The sequence below is a fragment of the Rattus norvegicus genome, chromosome 6, assembly GCF_021556685.1.
Source record: "Rattus norvegicus strain SHRSP/BbbUtx chromosome 6, alternate assembly SHRSP_T2T, whole genome shotgun sequence".
Lineage (NCBI taxonomy): Eukaryota > Metazoa > Chordata > Mammalia > Rodentia > Muridae > Rattus > Rattus norvegicus.
The window spans coordinates 116,555,853-116,577,301 of record NC_141539.1 but is presented as its reverse complement, the minus strand read 5'-3'; the positions used below and the strand labels follow the sequence as shown (position 1 = coordinate 116,577,301).

Genomic DNA, 21,449 nt, shown 5'->3' with positions numbered 1-21,449 from the left:
ATCCCTAACCTGAAAGGAATCAGCAACCCAGGAATGTTGTCTTTCTGCATTTTTTTCAGACTTTGAAATACTTGCATATAATAAGCAGTAAAAGTTCTCTTATGTTTCACATACACCTTTTTATACATTGTTAGAAGTTAATTTTGCATAGTATTTTAATGGTTTTTGTACATAAAGTAAAGTTTCATCAGGTAGAATTTTCCTGTAGTGACATCCTGTCAGGAGTCAAAAAGGTACAGATTTTAGAACATTGCAGATTTTGAGTTTTTAGACTAAATATGTTCAACCTATAGAAGTGACTAAGCAGAAAGTGAATGTCAGTCGTCCATATTGGGAGAAAGGACATTTCAGGAGGTGTAGAGAGAGGATTGGGATGACCATTTCAGCATCACTTTCTTTAACATCAAGGTTAGACAAACAGAAGGAAGTTGACCTGTCTTAATTTAGAATGCCTTTATTTCTCATTATTCTCATTAAGGACAAATGGGTGAATAGTTCTCATGTTGACTCCTATTGAAGAGATAGGAAATTTGTATTGAGCAAAGTTCCATAAAAGCAATTACGTAATGATTTTGAAATAAAAAGTAAAAAGATAAGCTGTGATTATTCAGGGATTGACTCTGGGAACTCTGTTAACAATACCTGACAACTGAGGTGAGGAATTACTCTAGAAAGTTTCTTGGAATGTAAAAAAAATTTCTTCAGCATAATAAACATGAGGTCTGATTAAGGTTTATTTTCCTTATATAAAACTTGGGTAAGAAAGGTTAATTCATGTGTGTGTGTGTGGGATTGTATTATTTCTTAGAATGGAAGAAATTTACAAACACGTAATAAATTAATGTTTTGCCTATATATCCAGAGTTTTCTTGAAGTCACTGAGAAGTCTTTATTGTTCTTTGTCTTAGTTGTGGGAGAATAAACTAATGCAGTCTAGGGCAGTAGATGGATTTCATTCAGAAGAACAGCAGCTTTTGTTGCAAGTTCAGCAGCAGCACCAGCCCCAGCAGCAGCAGCATCACCACCACCACCACCACCAGCAGGCGCAACCTCAGCAAACGGTACCTCAGCAAGCACAGACCCAGCAGGTTCTTATTCCTGCGTCACAGCAAGGTGAGGAGGCTAGAGCTCCCTGTCGTGGCTAGCAAATTGCACTTGTTTTTCAAAAGTATTCCTTTGACTTGAATTTCATGGATCCATCATCTTTTTTAAATAGACGCTGGGATCGGGTGATCTATGTGATCTTTTTCTTCTCTGTTGGCTGGTAGAGTGCTCGCCTAGCATATATGAAGCCCTGGGTTCATACATGAACCCACCACTGCATAAGCTGGGTATTGTGGAGCACGTCTATAATGCTAGCATTCAGGAAGACGCAGGGTGAGATATTAAGGTCATCTTTAGTTATTTCTGTAGAGAGTGAGTTGGAACCAGCTTTGACTACTTGAGACTTTGCCTCCAAACCAGCAAAACAAAATAACAAAGGGAAAAGTTAAGAAGAGCATCCCTGGGAGGGGAGCTACAATATGTGAATGAGCTGAGCTAGGGACCAGGTAGAGAGACTTGGAGTCCCAAGAGCATAAAGGCAGAAGACCCCTGTGGGGAGATAGGTAGTATAGACAGAGTCCCAGAAGGTTTTGAGCCAGCGAATCTGTTAAATATATCAGAAACATTACAAAGAAACCTTGTGCCACATAGGTTGGAGGTAAGGATCCATATTCCACACTTTGTATATATTGTATAAGAAAAAAAGAAAATGGGGATCCCCACCTATACAGACTTATTTATAAAGGGATTCATCATTTAATATAAGGTAGTTTTTCTTTATGAAACATGTTCTTTCAAAGACATGTTTGTTTTGTTTTGTTCTTGTATCTTCAATACTGAAGAAATTTTGTAACTTTGGTAGTCTGAAAATTTAGTCCACCTTTTAATGCTTGATTTAAAGAAAGAAAAAAGTCATTTATTGACTCTGCCATAGTTTGCAAAAGTCAAATCATGTTATAGGTCCTGTTCTGTTAACTTTTATTGGGGTGTTTGCAGAATAGCTATTAGCTCAATCTCACAGTTGAAGAAAATCTGGAAAGATTAAGAATCTGCCATACCATTCAATTCAGCACTCAGGAGGAAGAGGCAGGCAGATCTCTGATTTCAAGGCCAGCCTGGACTACAGAATAATATCCGGGACAGCTAGGGCTACATGGAGAAAACTTGTCTCAAAAAACCCCAAAAACAAAAAAGGATCTCAGTACATAAAAAGGATCTCCGCCATACATAGTTTTTTTTTAATATGACAAAAATCTATTGAGTTACAACATTTCCTGAATCTTATAGTTAGATGAACTTGACTGGCAAGGAAACTTCAGGTGAATGAAAGCGTAGTTTAAGGTGGTGACTGTCCGTGACTCATTTGCTTCTTCTGTGAGTATGTGAAATGCACAGGGAATAGTTACATGGAGCAGAAAACCTATACAATTTGGTTTACCATTTACAGCTAATAGATTCTGAGGATCTTTTTTTTTTTTAAAGTTTTGTATATTGTGTGTGTGTGTGTGTGTGTGTGTGTGTGTGTGTGTGTGTGTGTGTGTGTAGGAGCGATAGTCCGTGGCTTGGTGGCAACTACCTTTGCCTACTGAACCATCTCACCAGCTCTTCATGCCTATATTAAGTCTATACCATAAAGTAGACATCCTTTTCATCTTTGATGACTGTTCCTCCTATTGCCTATAGGCATGGCACTAGGATTTTAGGTCATCATAAATTAAAATTGATTTTTTTCACTCAGAGAATATCAAGATAATGGGATTATCTGTGTATTCTCTGAAATTTGCGGGGTCAAACAATTACTTCCGCTTTTTAATTAACATTGCCATTGTTCCTTGTGTGTGTGATGTTGTGCGCACATGCAGATGTAGGTGCTCATGTACTGTGGTGCATGTATGGAAGTCAGAATACAACTTTAGGTGTTGATCCTTGCTTTCCACTTGGTCTGAGACAGCATCTGTGTGTTTTCTGCTGTATGCACTAGGCTACCCACCCTCAAGCTCCCCTCAAGCTTAGCGCTCTTCTGTCTCTGGCCCACCCTCCTGGTAGCTCCATACAACAGTGGTATTAGGGTGCTCATGCTATTATGGCTTTTATGTGTGTTCTGGAGATTCAAAGCAGGTCCTCCTGCTTGTATAGCAAGCATTTTTACCCACTGACTTGTATTTTTCAAATAGTTAATTAAAATGCCTTGACTGTGGTAGCAGTCAGGTTGCTAGAAAAGGTTGTAGGGTTTTCGTTTGTTTTTAGAACACTGCTTTACTATGTAGACCTGGCTGGCCTTGAACTCAGAGTTCTATCTGCCTCTGTTTCCTGAGTGCTGGTGTTAAAGGCATGCACTGCAATGCTGGCTAAGGTATTGTCATTTTATTAATATTTTTCAATATAAAATAAATGTATTCTAGCTGTTGATTTCCATAGAAAATTTTTTAAAAGTCTAAAATAGCAAATACTTTGAGAGTATTTTCAAGTAGGAAATGTAACAAAATCATGAAAAAGGTTTTGACATTTTATAACATTCCTGCAGCTCTGTACCCTTGTTTGTAAATGGACCTTTTATTCTTTTTTTTCTTCTATTTTTGTAGCTACAGCACCACAAGTTATTGTTCCTGATTCTAAGTTGATACAACATATGAATGCATCAAGTATTACGGTGAGACTTGAACATGGCACTTTCATCGGCTTTATTTATTTCATCTAAAATGACAGTTATTTCTTTGGGTATAATTTAACAACTTGAGGTTTATGGAAGATTTCAGCAAAATAGCTGTTAATGACAAATCTAAAGTGTAGTTTAATCTTAGACATTAAGGTTTGTAAAATAATGTAATTTTCTTCTTAAGAAAATACCAAGATACTCTTTGTGGGGGTTAGTTCATAGCTGTAAGGAGCCAGCCAAGCTTGTACATCTGCAGATCTCTGTTTGAGGCCAGCCTGGTCTGAAACCTGTCTCAGAACAACAAAACATAAAAGGAAGTAGCTTCCTTGAAAGCTTCAGTAGCCGACAACATACTCAAATGTACATGGTTAGCACGAGATTTAATGGTTCAAAAAGAAACAAGGTCCAAGCTGGGGTTAGTGGGTAGAAAAGAAGGGGTGCAAGAAGGGGTACATCTGGGAAGAGTTGGGGTAGGGGTGGCATGATTAAGATGTATAGCATATATTTCTCAAATAACTAGTAATTTTTTAAAAAAAGAAATAGCTATCTTGAATAGTCCAAAACAGTTAATTTTCAATGTTTATAAACCTAGCATTCCTGTACTTACGTTTAGCTGACCTCCTGACACAGAAGTGCCAGTGTCGGTATATGTTTGAGAAGTAAATGATCTCAACCACCTTTTGCTCCTGAACTGCACAAAAGTCATTTTTATTGCTTTCGTTAGTTTCTCTAAAGCATATACACTTATTTTCTTAAACTCAAGGTAAATGTTGGTCTCCTAAAATTTTATAAATTAAAAAAATAGTTAATGGTTGTATGTTTTAAGGAATATCTAAACGTAATGGAATAAAAGCTACCTAAATGAAGTTACAGTGAGATGCATAACAATGTTTAAAAGTACAAAATTAAGCTAACAGAATGATAGAAACCTTTTGGGGCAAGCAAGAAGAATATAAGAAGTCTTTGGAAGAACTAAATGGAGTCCACTAGAGCTGTCATAGGGCACTGTGTAATCCCTTCTCTCAGGAAGCAAAGATAGGAGGATTACCAGTTAAGCCAGCCTAGACTAGAGTAGGGCCCCATCTTAAAGAAAAAAAAAAAGACCAATAGTGTTGGTACACACTTCTGATCCCTGTACTTGGGAGGCACAGGCTTCAAGTTGAAGACCAAGTTGTCTGGGCAGTGAATTCCAGACAAGAGAGGATTACATGCAAGATTTACTTTAAGAAAAAAGGGAAAAAGAGTTCGCGCGCGCACGCGCGTGCGTGCGCTCTCTCTCTCTCTCTCTCTCTCTCTCTCTCTCTCTCTCTCTCTCTGTGTATACACAAGTATTTCTTAATTTAGGAAAAATATCTGGAGTTGAATAATTCTGGCTTCGGTGTTTGGGCTAAGAAATGCTTAACCTATTGCATATAGTATCTGGGTTACTGTGTCAATGTGCTCCTGTTCCTTTTAGAGAATATGGTGTCTTAGAATTGCCAGTTACAGAAACCAAAGAATTCTGAGGTAATATTGTGTGGAGACCTGTTGATTCTGGTAGTAATGTAGAAAACCAGGAAACAAGGATGATTTGATTTTGGTCTTCAGTGATGTGTATAAAATTGTGTGTAAGCAACTAAAAAATGGTTCCCAGTACACGGTCCAGCAATAATGGAATGGTGGTCTGATATGGTACAACATGGCTCTTAGAGCATATATTTCTAAAAGCATACGGGTTAGACTCAGACTGTGAGAGCTTGAATCAGGAATAAAAAAACGCTTCCGTATAAGGTTACTTAGAATAAATTCTCTAAGGGAACTAAACAATTGGACCGTCCTTTCTTGAAGTACTTCAGTATGTTATTTAGGCTGTGCTGTCTGTTTTGTGCCACATTGAACTTAATCTTGTTGCTAGAATGCTATCATAATAAACTCCTTCCTGTACTGCTGTGCTGGCACTGCCAGGAAACTAAGATTTTGTTGCGTGCACATGCAAATATGACTTTCTTCCTTTGTTTTTTATTATTCCAGAGTGCTGCTGCTACAGCTGCTACCTTGGCGCTCCCTGCAGGCGTGACTCCTGTTCAGCAGATACTAACAAATTCAGGTAACTAGAAACGGGGGGCAGCTTTAAATGTTGTTCAGAAGTTAGCATCAAGGAACTCTAATGGTTATTGTCACTGAAGAAGGAGGACAATACTGACACTTGTTTGAGCTTTTGTTTAGATTGTTTAAATGATTTAAGTGTTATAAAATAGAGAGCTGTAATCTTTCTTGAGGCTACAGTTGAGAAAATGGAAGTTATAGCCGGGTTTGGTAGCATATAATCCCAGCAGTTTGGAGTTGGAGGCAGGGGGTCAGAAGTTCAATCTCAGTCTACTTTTATAGAAAGTGTGAGACTAGCAGAGACACTGCTTTAAGAAGAAAAGGGGATAGAGCTTTTGTTCTTGGATGGAACCCTGCTGAAGAGGCATGATTATGTAGAAATGGTTATGTACTGGGATTTTACTAAGCATCTGTCTTGCCAAATGACTTAAGTGAGATATTGTGATGACCAAGTTGAACATTTCACAGGCCTGAATAGCTAATACCTGTCATTTTATTTTTGTTAATTTCTAAATTTGAGGAACCAGTTAGGGCTTTGTCTTGCTGCATGTTTTTGCTCACTCTTAAGGATTCTGTTATATCTAAAGGAACATACACGAGAGTATTGTATATATTATGTTATTTGGTCATAATTTCGGCATTCTAATTGACTCACAGCAAATTTTCATTGCATATTGAAAATTTTAAGCAAACCTTGTGCTTTGGTTTAAGATATAAATGAGATATTATACCTTTGTGCCTTTAAAGTTTAATAACAACCATTGAAATATCTGATCCTATTTACTGCATTTCCTTGACTGCTACCATATGACGAAAAGTAATTAAGGCTATCAGAAAGTATTATTTATTTATATATATATATATGTAAATATATTTTTTCCAGTTTTAAATTCTGTATATATGGGTATTTTGCCTGCTTGTATGTGTGTGCACCACATGCTTGCAGTTCCTTGGAATACCAAAAGAGACCATTGGATTCCCTAGGACTGGAGTTAGAAATACTGTGACTTCCCATTTGAGTGGTGGGAGTGAAACCCTAGACCTCTGGACTAGCAGCCAGTGTAACCGCTGAGCAATTTGGATATAGAAGAAAACTGGGAACAGTAATAGAGTGTAAGGCGTATAGTTGATAGTCCTCTGTAAAATGCTTACTCTTCTAACTTGGTAGGTTCTTTGGCTTGAAAGCAATATAAATTTCTTTGTGTTTTAATTGCTGCTTAACTAGTAACTTGGACTATATTCTTTTTTGCCATAGGCCAGCTGCTTCAGGTAGTCAGAGCAGCCAATGGTGCCCAATATATCTTTCAGCCTCAGCAGTCAGTTGTTCTACAACAACAAGTTATACCACAAATGCAGCCTGGTGGAGTACAAGCGCCTGTTATCCAGCAGGTAATGCAGTTTTACCTACCATCCCCTTGATATTCATTTTCTTTGGCTTCTGCCTCTGCTGTATGACTTTGTGTGCTTCCCCGCTCTTTTCCTGGACAGGTTAATAGGTGTACAGCAGTCAAGAACAACCTTATTCTGAGTTAAGATGATATGCCTTCAAGCACATTTCTCATGTTTAAATTATTATTAGTTTGATTTTGATTTTGGATCCCTGTAACCAGTTTGTAATAGGTGGTTTTGTTTGCCCTAGGTCCTAGCCCCACTTCCTGGAGGGATTTCACCACAGACCGGTGTCATCATCCAGCCACAGCAAATCTTATTTACAGGGAATAAGACTCAGGTCATTCCTACGACAGTGGCAGCGCCCACACCAGCACAAGCACAGATCCCTGCAGCTGGACAGCAGCAGCCACAGGCCCAGCCTGCTCAGCAGCAGGCTCCATTGGTGCTGCAAGTTGACGGAACAGGGGACACATCTTCTGAGGAAGATGAAGACGAAGAAGAAGACTATGATGATGATGAAGAGGAAGATAAAGAGAAAGATGGAGCCGAAGATGGGCAGGTGGAAGAAGTAAGTTTCTACAAAAGCCTTGAAAAGAAAAGGCGCTCACCATTCACTATTGTATTTGGTGCTAAGCAGACAAATTATACACTATTTTTTCAGAGGGAGAGAGAGGTGGGTGCTTGCACTGTTGATTGTACTATAATTCGATTATCCGTTTTTGGATCTATTGATTATTTTGGTGGCTTGTGTTCTGGAGCTCCTGCATTTCTCTTTATGGACATGAACTTGCCAACCTAACTGTATGAGTCTATCTTGCCATTTTGTCTGTAATTCGTAAACATCAGTGTGTTATCACTTCATGATAGAGCAGACTGTTAAAAATTTTCCAGTCTGAAAACCAGTCTCTCGGTTTGGTTTTAGTTTGAACTTCTGTGAGTACTTAGAAGCTTCAGTTGCTTCCGTGTGTTTACTGTTATTTATTTTTTACTATGTTGAAATGGCAGGTAGCATTATTTCCAACCGTTTCCCACAGTTTTAGTCCTTCCTTAAGTGACATTTACATGGTATTTCTTCAGATTGCTTGTGTAATAGACATGTATAGAATTTTTAAAACTCATCGTTGAGCCAGCCTGATGTGTTTATAATAATGTGTTTGTTGACGCTTTTGTTTTTTATATAGAAGTTTTTTTTATAATGGTCTATTGTTTGTTATTGTTGTTGTCATCGTGGTTTTTTTCATTTCCTTGTACATGTCTTTTGGGGCTAAGTGAGTTGATTGCTTTTGTAATTAACCAAGTACTTTGCTTTTTTTTTTAATTACTAGGAAATGTATTTTATTATTAAATGCCTTTCTGCAACTCTTAGTCACAGTATCACATTTATAGCCTGCTATTTATGAATTTTATTGAGTGGTCCTACTTTGTAAACCAGTATTGAGTTTTCATTATGGCACAGCTTGGTCATTATGTATTATCCTCTCTAACTGCCGGACCCACATGGACAGAAGTTTTAGATCAGTGTTTATGAATGCGTTTGTAATTTCTTTTCTCTCAATCTTCTCACCAGTTCTCATGTTGATAGTATCCTTATGAAAGAATTTGTAATTTTTTTAGAAACATGACATAATCTCTTCTGTGATTTTTTTTTTTTTTTTTTTTTTTTTTTGGGTTCTTTTTTTCGGAGCTGGGGACCGAACCCAGGGCCTTGCGCTTCCTAGGCAAGTGCTCTACCACTGAGCTAAATTTTTTTTTTTTTTAATTGTTTTAAAGACAGGGTCTCATTAAGTAGCCCTGGCTGGCCTGGAGCTCAGTGCCTCCTATGTTCTAGAATCAAAGGTGTGTCCCACTGTCTGTGCCTGGCTAAATTGGGGCGGGGTGGGATGTGTTTTGCTTTTTGTTTTTGTTGTTTGTTTTTTTGAGGCAGGTTCTTTTTTTTTTTTTTTTTTTTTTTTTTTTTGGTTCTTTTTTTTTTCCGGAGCTGGGGACCGAACCCAGGGCCTTGTGCTTCCTAGGTAAGCGCTCTACCACTGAGCTAAATCCCCAGCCCCTTGAGGCAGGTTCTTACTATATAGCACTGGCTGTCCTAGAACTGGGTATGTAGATCTTCCTGTCTCTGCCTCCCGGGTGATGGGGTTAAAGGCTTGTGACAACCATGGATAGCATCTGGGTATTTGCTTCTTGTTGTTGTATTTACCATTGAACGACCTATCCCTCAGCTCAAGAGCATCTATGAAAGTTTCAGTCTTACAACTGTAAGCAATTCAGTTCTGCCAGCCCACCTGAATGAGCTTGGAAAAGACTCAAAGGTTTAGGTGACAATATGGTATCTTGTGATGCCATAAATTTTAACCTATGTGAGACTGAATAGGGAAATTTTCTATATTATGCTATGCTTATACTTTTGAGCCTCAGGAACTATAATAACAGATGTGGTTTTCTTTTCTTAAGCATTTTTAGTCATTAGGGAAATGGAAATCTAAACCACAATTGGGAGGTCGTCATACCTACTAGGAAAACTATCATTAAAAAAAATTATGTGTCTGGTGGTTTTGTCTGCATGTATTTCCATGTATCATGTGTATTCATTGCCTATAGAGGCAGAAGACAGGGTGTCAGATCCCTGGGATTAAAGTTAGAAATCGTTGTGAGCTGCCATGTGGGTGCTGGAATTGAACCCAGGCTCTCTGGAAAAGCAGCTAGTACTCTTAATTGCTCAGCCATTTCTCCAACCCACACTGCTGTATTTCTTTTTAAAAAGAAAGTTTATTGATGATGATGAGGATTAGGAAAAATCGGAACCCTTGTGTATTTCCAGTGTGAATAAGAACCAAAACAGCTTTCACAGAAAACAGGGCTTTGAACACAGAATTAAGCAGAGTTAGCCATGTGCTGCTAAGTTTCACTTGCAAATGAACATAGGAAAGAATTGAAAACAGGAGTTCAGACAAAACCATGTACATGAGTGCTTACAGCAATACTCTTGTCACTTTCCAAACAATACAGACATCCTGAATGTCTGTCAATAACTAGTGAATGGCAAAGAAAAAGTGGCCTATCCAGACAACAGGACAGCATTTGACCGGACTGTAAGGAAGCATGAAGTGCTGTGCGTGCTGCTACATGAGCATACACGAACACCCAAGCACAGCACAGACACCCACAAATTGTATTGCTTTATTTATGTATACAGAACAGGCACATTTATGAAGTCATAACGCGGATTGGTGGTTGCCAGGACACAAGAGGGAATAGAGAGTGATTGCTTATGTAAAGGTTAGTGGAGTGCTCTGGAGCTGTGGAGACAGGAAGTGTATGTTCTAAATGGTTTTATCGTTTTTTTCCCTAACATAGACATTTCTGTTCAAAGAGTATATTTGTCACACACCCCTATGTATGAGTGGCATACACCAAGGCTTTAATATCCTCAATTATTTTCCTTTCTACCTCTGTTTTGTCTTGTCTTTCCCCTCGTCATTTAAATCTGAGTTAAAGCTTCTGTCTTACACCACAAATGAAGTTTAACCTTATTTTATCAAACCCTTCTTTGGTTTTACTTTTGCCTCTGAGGCGGTTCATCCTCTACGTTTAAGAGTAATTTAAATCTTAATGATTTTTTTCCACCATGTCATCATGTTGATAAACAGTACTGATTGGCTTTTAGAATCTTAGTTTTTAGTACAGCCCTGAGGCCACACTTTGTTTTCTTCTTCAATGCCATTTTTTTTCCTTTTAAACTGTTGCTGGTACATAATACTATGACCTCATGAGGCCGTCATATCTTCTCAGGTTTATTCCTAGGCTTATGAAACAGGGAAATTTGTCTTGAGTACTTATTAACGAGTAAAGAACAATTTAAAAATGATGTGCATGATCGATTTTGCCTACATGTGTGTTTGTTTACTGTATGAGTGCCTGGTACCCAGGGAGGTCTGAAGAGGGCATCTGAGATTGGAGTTAGAAATGGTTGTGAGCTGCCATTGTGAGTGCTGGGCGTTGAACCCAGGTCTTCTATGGGAGCAGACAATGCTTTTTAATGAGTTCCAAAGGAAATAAATGTTAACCTTTTGAGTCTTGTGAGTTCCCTAGCTTAACTTTCCTTAATTTCTTGCTGAAGTAACATGAGCAGACCTTAAGCGTTGACAGCTCTGCATTCAGTGTGTCCAGATACACACCTGACGTCCTCAGAACATCCCAGCTACAGGAGCTCTCAGTAAGAGTTACAGGAAACTTTATAGCAAGCGGTGCATGAGATCTGTGTCTCCTTTTGTTTGCAGGAGCCCCTCAACAGCGAAGATGATGTAAGTGATGAGGAAGGGCAGGAACTCTTTGACACAGAAAATGTTGTTGTATGCCAGTATGATAAGGTAAGGACTTCACATTCGGTCGTGAACGTTGTTTTTATTGTAGTCTCTCTAAACCATCTTTTCAGCCTCACTGAAACATTTAGGCAGAAGATGACTGCCTGTATTTCTGTTTTTCTTTTACTCCTGAGACCAGGTTTTATTTAACAACTCAGGATGGCCAGGAACTCCCATGTGTAGCGAGCTAGCTAGTCTAGGATGACTTTGTATTCAACTGTACTCCTGCTTCAATCTGGGCTTATAGGCACATGCTGCCTACCACGTCTGGCTTCCTGACTTGTTATAGCCAGTGTGAAGGGACGCATTGTGACTGCTTCACGGTTGTTTGAGTAGAATGAGTAGAACTTGACTCCTTAACATTGCCTTGAAGAAAGTAATGGTAAGATGGTGAGAGATGATCATTTTCATATTCATCCACCTTGTAACAGCCCCCCTGCCTTCCAGGGACAGAACTAAGGTAATAATTTTTTCTTTCCTAAACTTCAGCTCTCTTGAGTCTGAAAAGACCTTATTGATGAGTTTTATGAGCTTTCTTAAAATTTTACGGATTTTGCTGTTCAAGGAAGTTTTAAACCAAACTATTTGGGAATTGATCATTGAGTTTTGTAGGCCCCCTTAGTTTATAAGGTTTTGGTTTTTTGGTTTTTTTCTTCCCTCCACTTTTAAGTGTATGATATGAGTGCTTTGCTTGCATGTGTGTATGTCTGTGCACCATGTTTGTGCCTAGTGCCTGCCTGCAAAGGCGAATGGAGGTTGCTCAGATGCCCTGGAGCTGGAGTTACAGGGCAGTTGTGAGCTACCATGCATGCTGGGAACCTAGCCTTGGTCGTGTGGAAGAGCAGCCAGTGCTCTTTATGGCCTGGTATTGCAGTTGATTTAGTTTTCTGTAGTTATTTGTTAATAGCTGTCAGTGCAGCGGTTCCCAGCCTTTCTAATGCTGTGACCCCTTAATACAGTTCCTCATGTGTGGTGACCCCAGTACCCCACCACCACTAATTTATTTTTGTTATGCTTCATAACTGCAACTTTGCTATTGTCATGAGTCTTAATGAAACATGTTTTGTTTTTTAAACTATGGTCTCAGTTTGTGTGCCAGGCTGGCTTTAGCAGCAACTCTCCTGCCTCAGCCTTTCATGGGAACGACTATATTCAACTTTTTTTTTTTTTTTTTTTTTTAAAAGAGGGTCACATCTTTGGCTGGTGACAGAAGTGGCCTTAGAGATTCTTCTAGAGCCAGTGCCTTCGATCTACATTTTTTGTTCTGGAAAAGTAAAAGGCCAAGGAGAACTTCTAGGCCACACTAGACCTTCAGCCAAGGTCTGAAACATCTGTTTTCTAATGGTCTTAGGCTATCCTGTGGAAAGGTTGGTCAGCCTCCAAGGGTTGAGAACTGCAGTGTTAGTGTTCTTCTTGGGATTTTTATAGTTATGTCATTAATCAATAAGTGCTTATCAGTCATGAAATTGATTGTAAATTCACATATTATTGATTCTTTTTGTACCCATGTGATTCTTTTCTTAAACAAATGTTTAATGAGTAGCAGTCAGTACTAAGTACTCAGTGAGTAGGATTTGGTTATGAACATGTAGTATTTGTACCCTGCATGAAATTCCTTCAGATTAAAGAGATCTTACTTTTTTGTTGTTACAGTGAGTATAAGTAGCTATGCCTAGTCAAACAGGTCTTTAGGGGGACTGCCAATACAGTGTATCGTCTTAATTAGAAAAAGGGTAAAATCAGGTCTGTTATATGATTGATCTGTTTTTGTGCATTGTGACTTCAGATGAATGCTTTTAATAACCTGTGTCACAAACTCTACAGCAGACGGTATTTTTTGTCAGCTGCATAAAGAGTATGAGGTTAAAACAGCAACTAGTCTGAAGAGACCTACTTGCAGCCAAGTACCCAAACATAGTTTCATAATGGCAGGTTACAGACAAGAGCTTGACTGAAGACTATTCCTCAAAGTGCTTTCTTATTTTAAGAAGATAGTGTATTCTCCTTTGTTGAGCTGTATTCAGGTTTTACGTGTTAATTAAAGTTGGTTTGTCTGGCTCTCAGATGCATTCATATTTTAAACTAATAAAATGTGAGTAGGTTTATATAGCCTCGTGAAAGACAGTTTTAGAGTTTTCAGAATTCTATTTGAAGAATTAGAAAGACCGAAAGAATAGAATGTGCTTCAGCAAGTTATAAATGGTGAGGAAGCCTGAGTTTTTTTAAAATGAGGAATGAATGTGGCTTGAGGCAATTTGGGTTTTTAGTAGTTTTGTTTTGAAGTCTAAGCTTTGTATTTCAACTGTGAGTCAATTTAAAGAAAAGAACAGAAGGAATAATGAAGTTGTTGCCTGACAAGTAAGTCGTGGCTTAGTTTAAATGCTAACATAATAACAAGTTTCGGGTAATTGAAGAACTGTTGGGCATTGGTGAAAACAGTATAGTGTGAGGCTTCACCATTGTTAGAAGATAATTTTACTTGAAGGGCTTAGGCTAATAAAGGAATGCTTTTAAATTTGTACTTTGTACTCCTTTACAAATACAAATATTACTCAATATGAGTTCAACTTTGAGTTTCTGGACTTCCCTCCGAATGTGAGTCTCTGTTCTACCTTTATTCTAACATTAGTCTCTGTTCTGTTTTAATGAGGGAAGTTTGAGCCTAGAGCAAGAACACTCAGTGATTTCCAAATGCACAAAACAATGTTTACATCAAAAACAGTGAGTGCTAGGGTCAGTAAGTGAAAGTGCGAGGACATAGGTTTCAGGGCAGGTAAAGTCTAGACAAATTTCTAATTATAATCAGATAGACATTGAATAGCCATTTGTCATAGATATGCAGAGGGTGTCTGTGCTAAGAGGACAGGTCCTAGGGTTTGAGGATTGAGATCTCAGAGATGGGCATCCTGTGAGCGTTTTATGTGCATGTGTGAAAGGTCCATAGTAGGTTTGGAGAGCACTGCTATTCGAGTTTATTTTAGTAAAAGATGTAAGGCCACAATTGTATTGTTTGCAGATAACTCATAACTGTTTTATTTGAATACAAATTACTGAGAGCTGTTAATGAATTATTAAAAAAATTAAATCTACACCCTGTTTTTTTTTGGCCAAACATTAAGAAAATTTCAAATTTCTTTTATGAATAGTAATTATATAAGATGAAGCTTGTGGTTTTATTATGAATGAGGTTTTGTTGTGTTTTCCTATTACATCTTTTGCATTTTTAATTTTTGTTTAGATACACAGAAGTAAAAATAAATGGAAATTTCATCTCAAGGATGGCATTATGAATCTTAATGGAAGAGATTATATATTTTCCAAAGCCATTGGAGATGCAGAGTGGTGAAGAGTCGCTTCTTTCCTTTTATAAATAAGACAAAAGAAACTTAAAACGTTAACATGGACGGTTTGAAACTTGGGACATATTTCAGCCAAACCTTCACTTCTGCATGTCAGAACAGCGCAGTAGAAGCAAAGCTACGGGAACAAAGCTAGGCCTTGACCACATAGACACTACTTCAGACTGGCGAGCCATGGAACTGTAGCACCTGGGGCTGCTGGGCGGGGGGAGGGGTTTGTGTAGGACAACTGTAACTGTCAATTTTAAATACAGGAACCTGCCATTGGTAATTAGCATGTAAAGCTTTGTCTATATTCGTTTCCAAGTTGAGCTCAATCAGAAGATACGTGTTGGAATGACCTGAAGAAATTACCCTTTTGATAGATTGAACTGAAACTGCTTATTGTATGTGGTTATATTTGGTAAAAATTGCGTGTGAGCTTTTTACAGAAGGGCAAGAATTATGGTGTTGAATTTTAATTCATTTGTATAAGAAAATTTAAAACTCATAATAGGTCTTAAACATTTTTACTTGTTACTCTCCCTCAGTAAAATATACCTCTTGCTTCTCTGCTGTATGAACATCTACTTAAGATTTACAGAAAAAGATCAATGGCCACAGTTTGAGACAAAGTTGACCCAGGAGTAGATGCTTGGTTTAATTAGGTTTTTATACTTGTTAAATGTGATTGAAAGACTTGGGTCTTACCTGTGTTATCTAGAATTAGAGGGACAGTTTAATTTCCTTACAGAAAAACTGCTCAGTCCCAGGCTATGAGGAAACCCCAGATTGGCTCCTCAGGAATGTGTCTTTATTTCACAGAGGCACCACTGAGCTGAAACTGTATAGTACACGTGCTACGCGAAGGTCTTTCTTGCCGGACTACAGTGTGTGCTTACCTGTGCATTAGTCTCTGTAAACCCTGGGATGGCACTCTGTACATTGATCTAAGAAGCTTAAGGGCAAGGCATGAGGACTGGGTTTTTATTAAACAATTTAGTAATTATAAAAGTTTCTTGTGTTTACTAGTAAAGAATTTTAGAAATTATTTTAATTGAACAAAATTTTTAAAAAAACTTTGTAATTGGAGGGAAAAGTTTGAGGGTGGAGGGGGTAGAGGAAAGTGGGCCACAAAATACAAATTTACCTCTTTCATTGGGTGGCTCTTCAGGCCATTGATGAGATACATAGACTTGCACATTGGAGAGAAAATACAGAGATTAGACTTGTATATTAAACCTGCAGACACGGCCGTGTGCTGAGATGTGTAGCTCTGCTCCCGTATGGGGCTCTGCAGAACAAAGAGGTGCTGCAGTGAGCAGCTTCCTGGGACCTGCAGGGACACTCACTCTCCGTCACCTCTGTTCTAGTGACTAACAAAATTTGTGTTCAAGGTAACTTGCCTGTTGACTTTTTTTTTTTTTTTTTGGTCTTCCATTTTTGTCTTCCTTTAATTTGACTTTATGTAGTTCTGGAAGTAACAGATAAACTATAGTACAAAAGAAAAACTGTGAGCTATATAGTGCTTTTTTAAGTACATATTTTAAAGTTTCTTAAAGCAGTTGATTTCTCCTCTCCACTTCCCCCTACTGAACCAATTTCTGTTATGAAATTTGCTATCAGTGGTGGGGTCTTAACGTGATAGGAGTTAGATTTTGTATTCCATAACTGGTAATACAGGTTTTTTGTTTGTTCTTTTTTATTAATGTAGCTTCTTGAGGGGAAGTCTGTTTAATCTCCTATTCTCAAAGCACACCGCAGTTCTGGTTGAACTAAACCTTGGTGAACAGAGGGCACAGGATCCCGAGAGTTGTTGAGTGGTCCCTTGCTATAGTTTCTAGGTGTGTGTTTACTCAGTGAATCAGTAACCTGAACTACCTACAGCAGCACAGCAGTGTGGCCGCAGTGGGACTAGTGGGCTATGTTAGTGCCGCACATGCCCTGGCTTCTCTGTGTAGTCAGACATACTGAAGGTTAGCATTGAACACTGGCCTGTTTTCTAGCCAAAATGTTCAGACGTGAGCAACCACTTCTTTGAGAGTGAAGCAGGAACTGACCATTGATATTTGTATCTATGTGTACTGACTAATAATGCTGGCATCCTGGACAATACTGTGATCTGGGAAAGCTCTGAAAACTGGTTGCAGCCGCCCTGCACACCAGACTGTGCTTTTCCATGCTGTTATATTGTGCTCCTTTTAAATCAAGTAGCATGCTGCATTCCTCAGGATAGTAGCTTTTGCTGTGTAATGTCACTTGCTTTGAATTTTCAATCATGCTTTCGCCATTACATTTAACCAATGATGTCATTAAGTTCTATTAAAGTGTCATTCCTTTGGGAAGCAAGGGATTCCCACTTGCAGAATTTTAAGATGAAGGTAGCATGTTTTGTTCAGAAGGTGGAAATAGGGACTCGAACAGTGTCTTCAGAAGCTGATCTGTTGAGATTTGTGTGCACAGTGAAGGCACCTCTTACATGATGTGAGGCCAGTAGCGCTAAGGTAAATTTACACAGATGACTAAGGTGGGATGTGTGCCTTCCAGTCCATGAACTCTTGCCTGGTGGTCGTTTGTATTCTCACACCACCAAAATGCCCGTGAGCACATGGGATTTCCTAGAGTAATACAACTTTGTCATGTGCAGTTTCTAGAGTCAAACAGGATAGGAGGGGGTCTTTATATTAGGCTTTTATATCTGAAATGTTCACATGTCTATTAAATGTGTCACACTTACACTGTTGCCTTTTGAAAAGTCAGGCTGGCATCAAGATTCATGCAGTACATATAGTTATCAAAGTGTGTTATTGACAAGCATTCTGGCTTTAGAAGGCAATGTAAAAAAATACTAATTTTTATATAAAGGCTTTCTTTTGCTGTATTGAAAATCAGGTTTTTCTTTTGGTGACTTGTATGGATGAATGCAGAGTTGTCTCCCTCTGAGAATATTTTTTTTATTATCTTATAGCAATAATGTCACCATATTAGAGGGTAAGTATTCCTTGAATAAGAAAACACACATATCTCCTCTTAGCAGTTTTCCCTTTATAACAGCATTTTCTTCCACTTGAGAAGGCTCTTATATTTTCATATTACTTCATCTTGAACTTTTGAGCTTTTGTGCAATGTGCTATTTTATTGGATCTTTGTACGTTTTCATTTCATGTTTCCTCCCTACCTGTCTGAAGCTGCTATAGCTGATGTTGGGGTTTCGGTTAATGGTTATGTGTTTTCTCATCTTTATTAAAGTTAGGTTTATCTTTTAATTTGTTACCCTTATGGAAATTATTCTGGTTTATACTCTTCCCCCTGGAAGCCTGCCTTTGTCCATCTGTTATCTTACTTTCGTGCATGATTTAAGGAAGATTGCATCAAATTTAATATTTTTATTTTGAAGAAGAAAAGCTTCCTACCATTTGAGGGGAGAACAAAACAACATTGAATAAAGAATTGGTCGTTCAGTCAAACTTCCTTAAGTCAGTTCAGAATGCCTCGGTTACACCGATGGGGGCTCGTCCCTAGCTGGTCAGAGTTACTGTTGTCGACTGCTGTTGTACATACTGTTATGTGTAAGGGCGTAAATATATTTATTATGTTTGTAAAATTCATTCTGTACACTTGCAGATCAAGGTTGCTCTTCTGTGATATATCGGGTGTTACGTTTTAAAGACCATCTTGGAATACAACTAAAGAGCTTAGTATTTTGATGTACTAAGACTATTTTAAGTTTAATATTTTACCTTGCAAAAACTTTAATTAAAGATGTTATTTAAAAAAAGTAATGTGGCTTGCTTTGCTTACTAGTCAGTGACGCTGGTATATGGACAACTGAGAAAACTAAAACCATGCAGTTTAGACAGGAAGTTCAACAAAAACGGGGATATCGTTAAATTTTGTACCCTCGGTTAAATCTGTACCTGTAAGGTAGTGGGTTTGGGATGCCAGACTGAATTGTTAAACTGTGTTAGAATTCCTTAAGCGCTTTCAAAAGTTGTATTTTCCAGGCACAGAAGCATTTAGAATGGGTAAATTCACACCAAGTAAATGTAAATTAAGGTTAATATAATTAACATTGTATTAAATGAGTATTTCTGCTCACGAAGCTTAGATTCCACCAGATGAAGTTATTAAGGACATCGTTTCGTTTGTTTGGCTAAACTGTCTCTCAGTTCGGAGTTTGTAAATAATCGCTCACTAGGAGATTGGGTTATTGAGGTTTGTATTACATAGGAATATATTTTGTGTTACTTTACAAGATATTAAAATTACTAGCAGTATTTTGATTTTATAGTTAATTCAAATGGATCATTAAGAGCTTGCCTTTTTGTAATTTTTTATCCTGTTATAAACTACTTTATCTAAGGAAACATGCAGATTTTAACTATTAAATAATCATAATAAAGATATTTTATTTATTGCCAGCATTTCTTGTATTTTGCAGTTTAATTTAATCTCCCACGTATGATCTTAATCCTTGTGATCTGAGTTCCCATCTGTGAAATCACAATGGCAAGATTTTGAGTATTAAATAATTTTTGGATACTGTAAAATGATTGGTTTTAAAAAAAAAGTACAAATAGCAAAATGTGGTGTGATTGAGATCAGACGGTTTGGTCATAGACCTGCCCAGAAGGGAGAGTTGGTAAACCTGTGTGGTTAGCAAGAGCAGAGCAAGGGAGAGGACGAGAAGGAAGGCCGGCCACCACAGAGTGGGGATACCTACTGTTCACAATCACACAGCTGAGCTAGATTTATTTTTTCAAAATGGAAACTGATAGAACTATACTACTTTTCAATTCTATTTTTTACTTTATGTGTCTGAATGGTTTTTCCCTCTGCATGTGTGTATATGCAACATAACATTCAGTGCTCACAGGAGATCAGAAGGCGTTGGATTCCGTGGAACTGGAGTTAAGGATGGTTAGGAGCCAGCAAGTAGGTGCTGAGAATCAAACCCAGGTCTCTGACAAGAGCAACCAATGCTCTTGGTCACTGAGTCATCTCTAGCCTAGGAACTGTTTTTAGAAACAAATTTGCCAGTTAATGTATGGGTCACCTGCAGTGGCTGTAAACGGAAAGCTCTAAAGTGACAAGCACCAATCCTCGAGTGGCTGGTTAGCTCTTTTGGCCAAGAGCTCACTGATTTCATCTAACCCATGAAACTTCCATGCTCAGGATACCACAGCTAGTTCTCGTGGACAACCAGGAGCAATGGCTATATTGTGCATTTTGGTGGGCTGGGCCCCTCTGACCAACTCAGATATATAGCCTATATCTGGTACTGGTTTTTTTTTTTTTTAAGCCATGAGAAACTTGCCAAGAATATTCAATGTGAGGGAGAAAGGTAATGGAAAGAATATGATCAAAGTACATTCTGTATATGTGTGGGAAACAAAAAGAACAGAAAGGATGGCATAGCTACCAGGGCAGTGGGGGCAAGGCAGGCTGGCGGGCCTAGTAACAATGACATAGTCCTTCTTTGACTCAGTTTACAGGAGCAAACACTTCTGCCTGTCCTGTTAGCCAGAGGCTGTGGCCCTGTAGCCTGCTGGATTTTCTTTTCTGCAATCCTCACTGCCTCCATGTCTTTGAACAGACAGGAGAGCAAATAAATGTCCAGTGTATAGTCCATTTGCTTCACATGTCTACCATCAAGACCTAAATCGCCATGATGACTTACAGAACATATTGGCTGGCCGTCAGAGAACAAGGAGAACAAGGTAATGGTAATGAAACCATTTCTTTTTTTTTTTTCCCCCGGAGCTGGGGACCGAACCCAGGGCCTTGTGCTTGCTAGGCAAGCGCTCTACCACTGAGCCAAATCCCGAACCCTGAAACCATTTCTTTGTGGTAGTGTGTGTGTGGGGTCAGGATACCCATCCCACACCCCTAATTGAAGTCATCATGAGCCCTGCCTCAGCTGCAAGTCATCCACCCACTAAGGTAGCTTTAGTATAGGGGTGAGATGAGACTTCAGTACCCATGCTTCTCTGAGGAAGCCGGTTGACCTGCTCTTTCGCCAAACTGGATTTGGGCATAATCCCTCCTTCTGTCTGCCTGATCTCTATTGAATGAGGTGAGTAGATTTTTTTAACTGCCTTGACAAGAGGGAAGATATTCTAAAGAGATCCCTCTTTAGGGATGTGAGCCTCTTCCTTTGGCTATCAGATTATTGAAACAGTGGTCCGCCACAGAATAAGAATGCCCGTGAGCCTCCTGCTGGGAGAAGAAAAGGCTGAATCTTGGTACCAGTGGGAGAATGGGGGGCTTGCCTCCTGAAAAGAGATTTCAAAGTTTTGATAAGTCGTCATACTGCCTGGCAGAAGACACAGCGGAAATGATGAGTCGTTGATGGGTAGACCACACGTTGACCAGGACTTAGCGAATACCTTTAGGTCTCCATTTAAATCAAAACCACAAGTTAGGACCCCAGATGTGGGCTTCATCACTGGACCTCTTGATTTGTTGCCCTCTCCAGCGTGCCACACTGCATAGAGCTTTCACTAACGATGGTCTCCATGTGACTTGTGACTTGAGGACAGGTGGCTAAGCCTAGCGTGTTCCAGCTGCTGGGAC

The 21,449-nt window shown here is 38.7% G+C and overlaps 1 protein-coding gene and 1 non-coding gene across 4 annotated transcripts in view; both read left to right on the top strand.

The window, feature by feature from the left end:
- Nucleotides 1-19,297, top strand: part of Gtf2a1 (general transcription factor 2A subunit 1) — a 32,616-nt gene extending 13,319 nt beyond the window's left edge. For all 3 annotated transcript variants that reach the window (NM_022208.2, XM_087554894.1, XM_087554893.1), the window contains 7 exon segments: nt 909-1,113; nt 3,627-3,694; nt 5,711-5,786; nt 7,041-7,174; nt 7,425-7,745; nt 11,452-11,541; nt 14,774-19,297. In NM_022208.2, the coding sequence (NP_071544.1) occupies nt 909-1,113; nt 3,627-3,694; nt 5,711-5,786; nt 7,041-7,174; nt 7,425-7,745; nt 11,452-11,541; nt 14,774-14,881 (1,002 nt within the window). In that variant the 3' untranslated portion in view covers nt 14,882-19,297.
- On the top strand, nt 2,700-2,842 carry LOC120093479 (small nucleolar RNA SNORA79). The gene has a single exon (XR_015623597.1). It is a non-coding gene; the product is annotated as a small nucleolar RNA SNORA79 (small nucleolar RNA).
- Nucleotides 19,298-21,449: the final 2,152 nt, after the last annotated feature.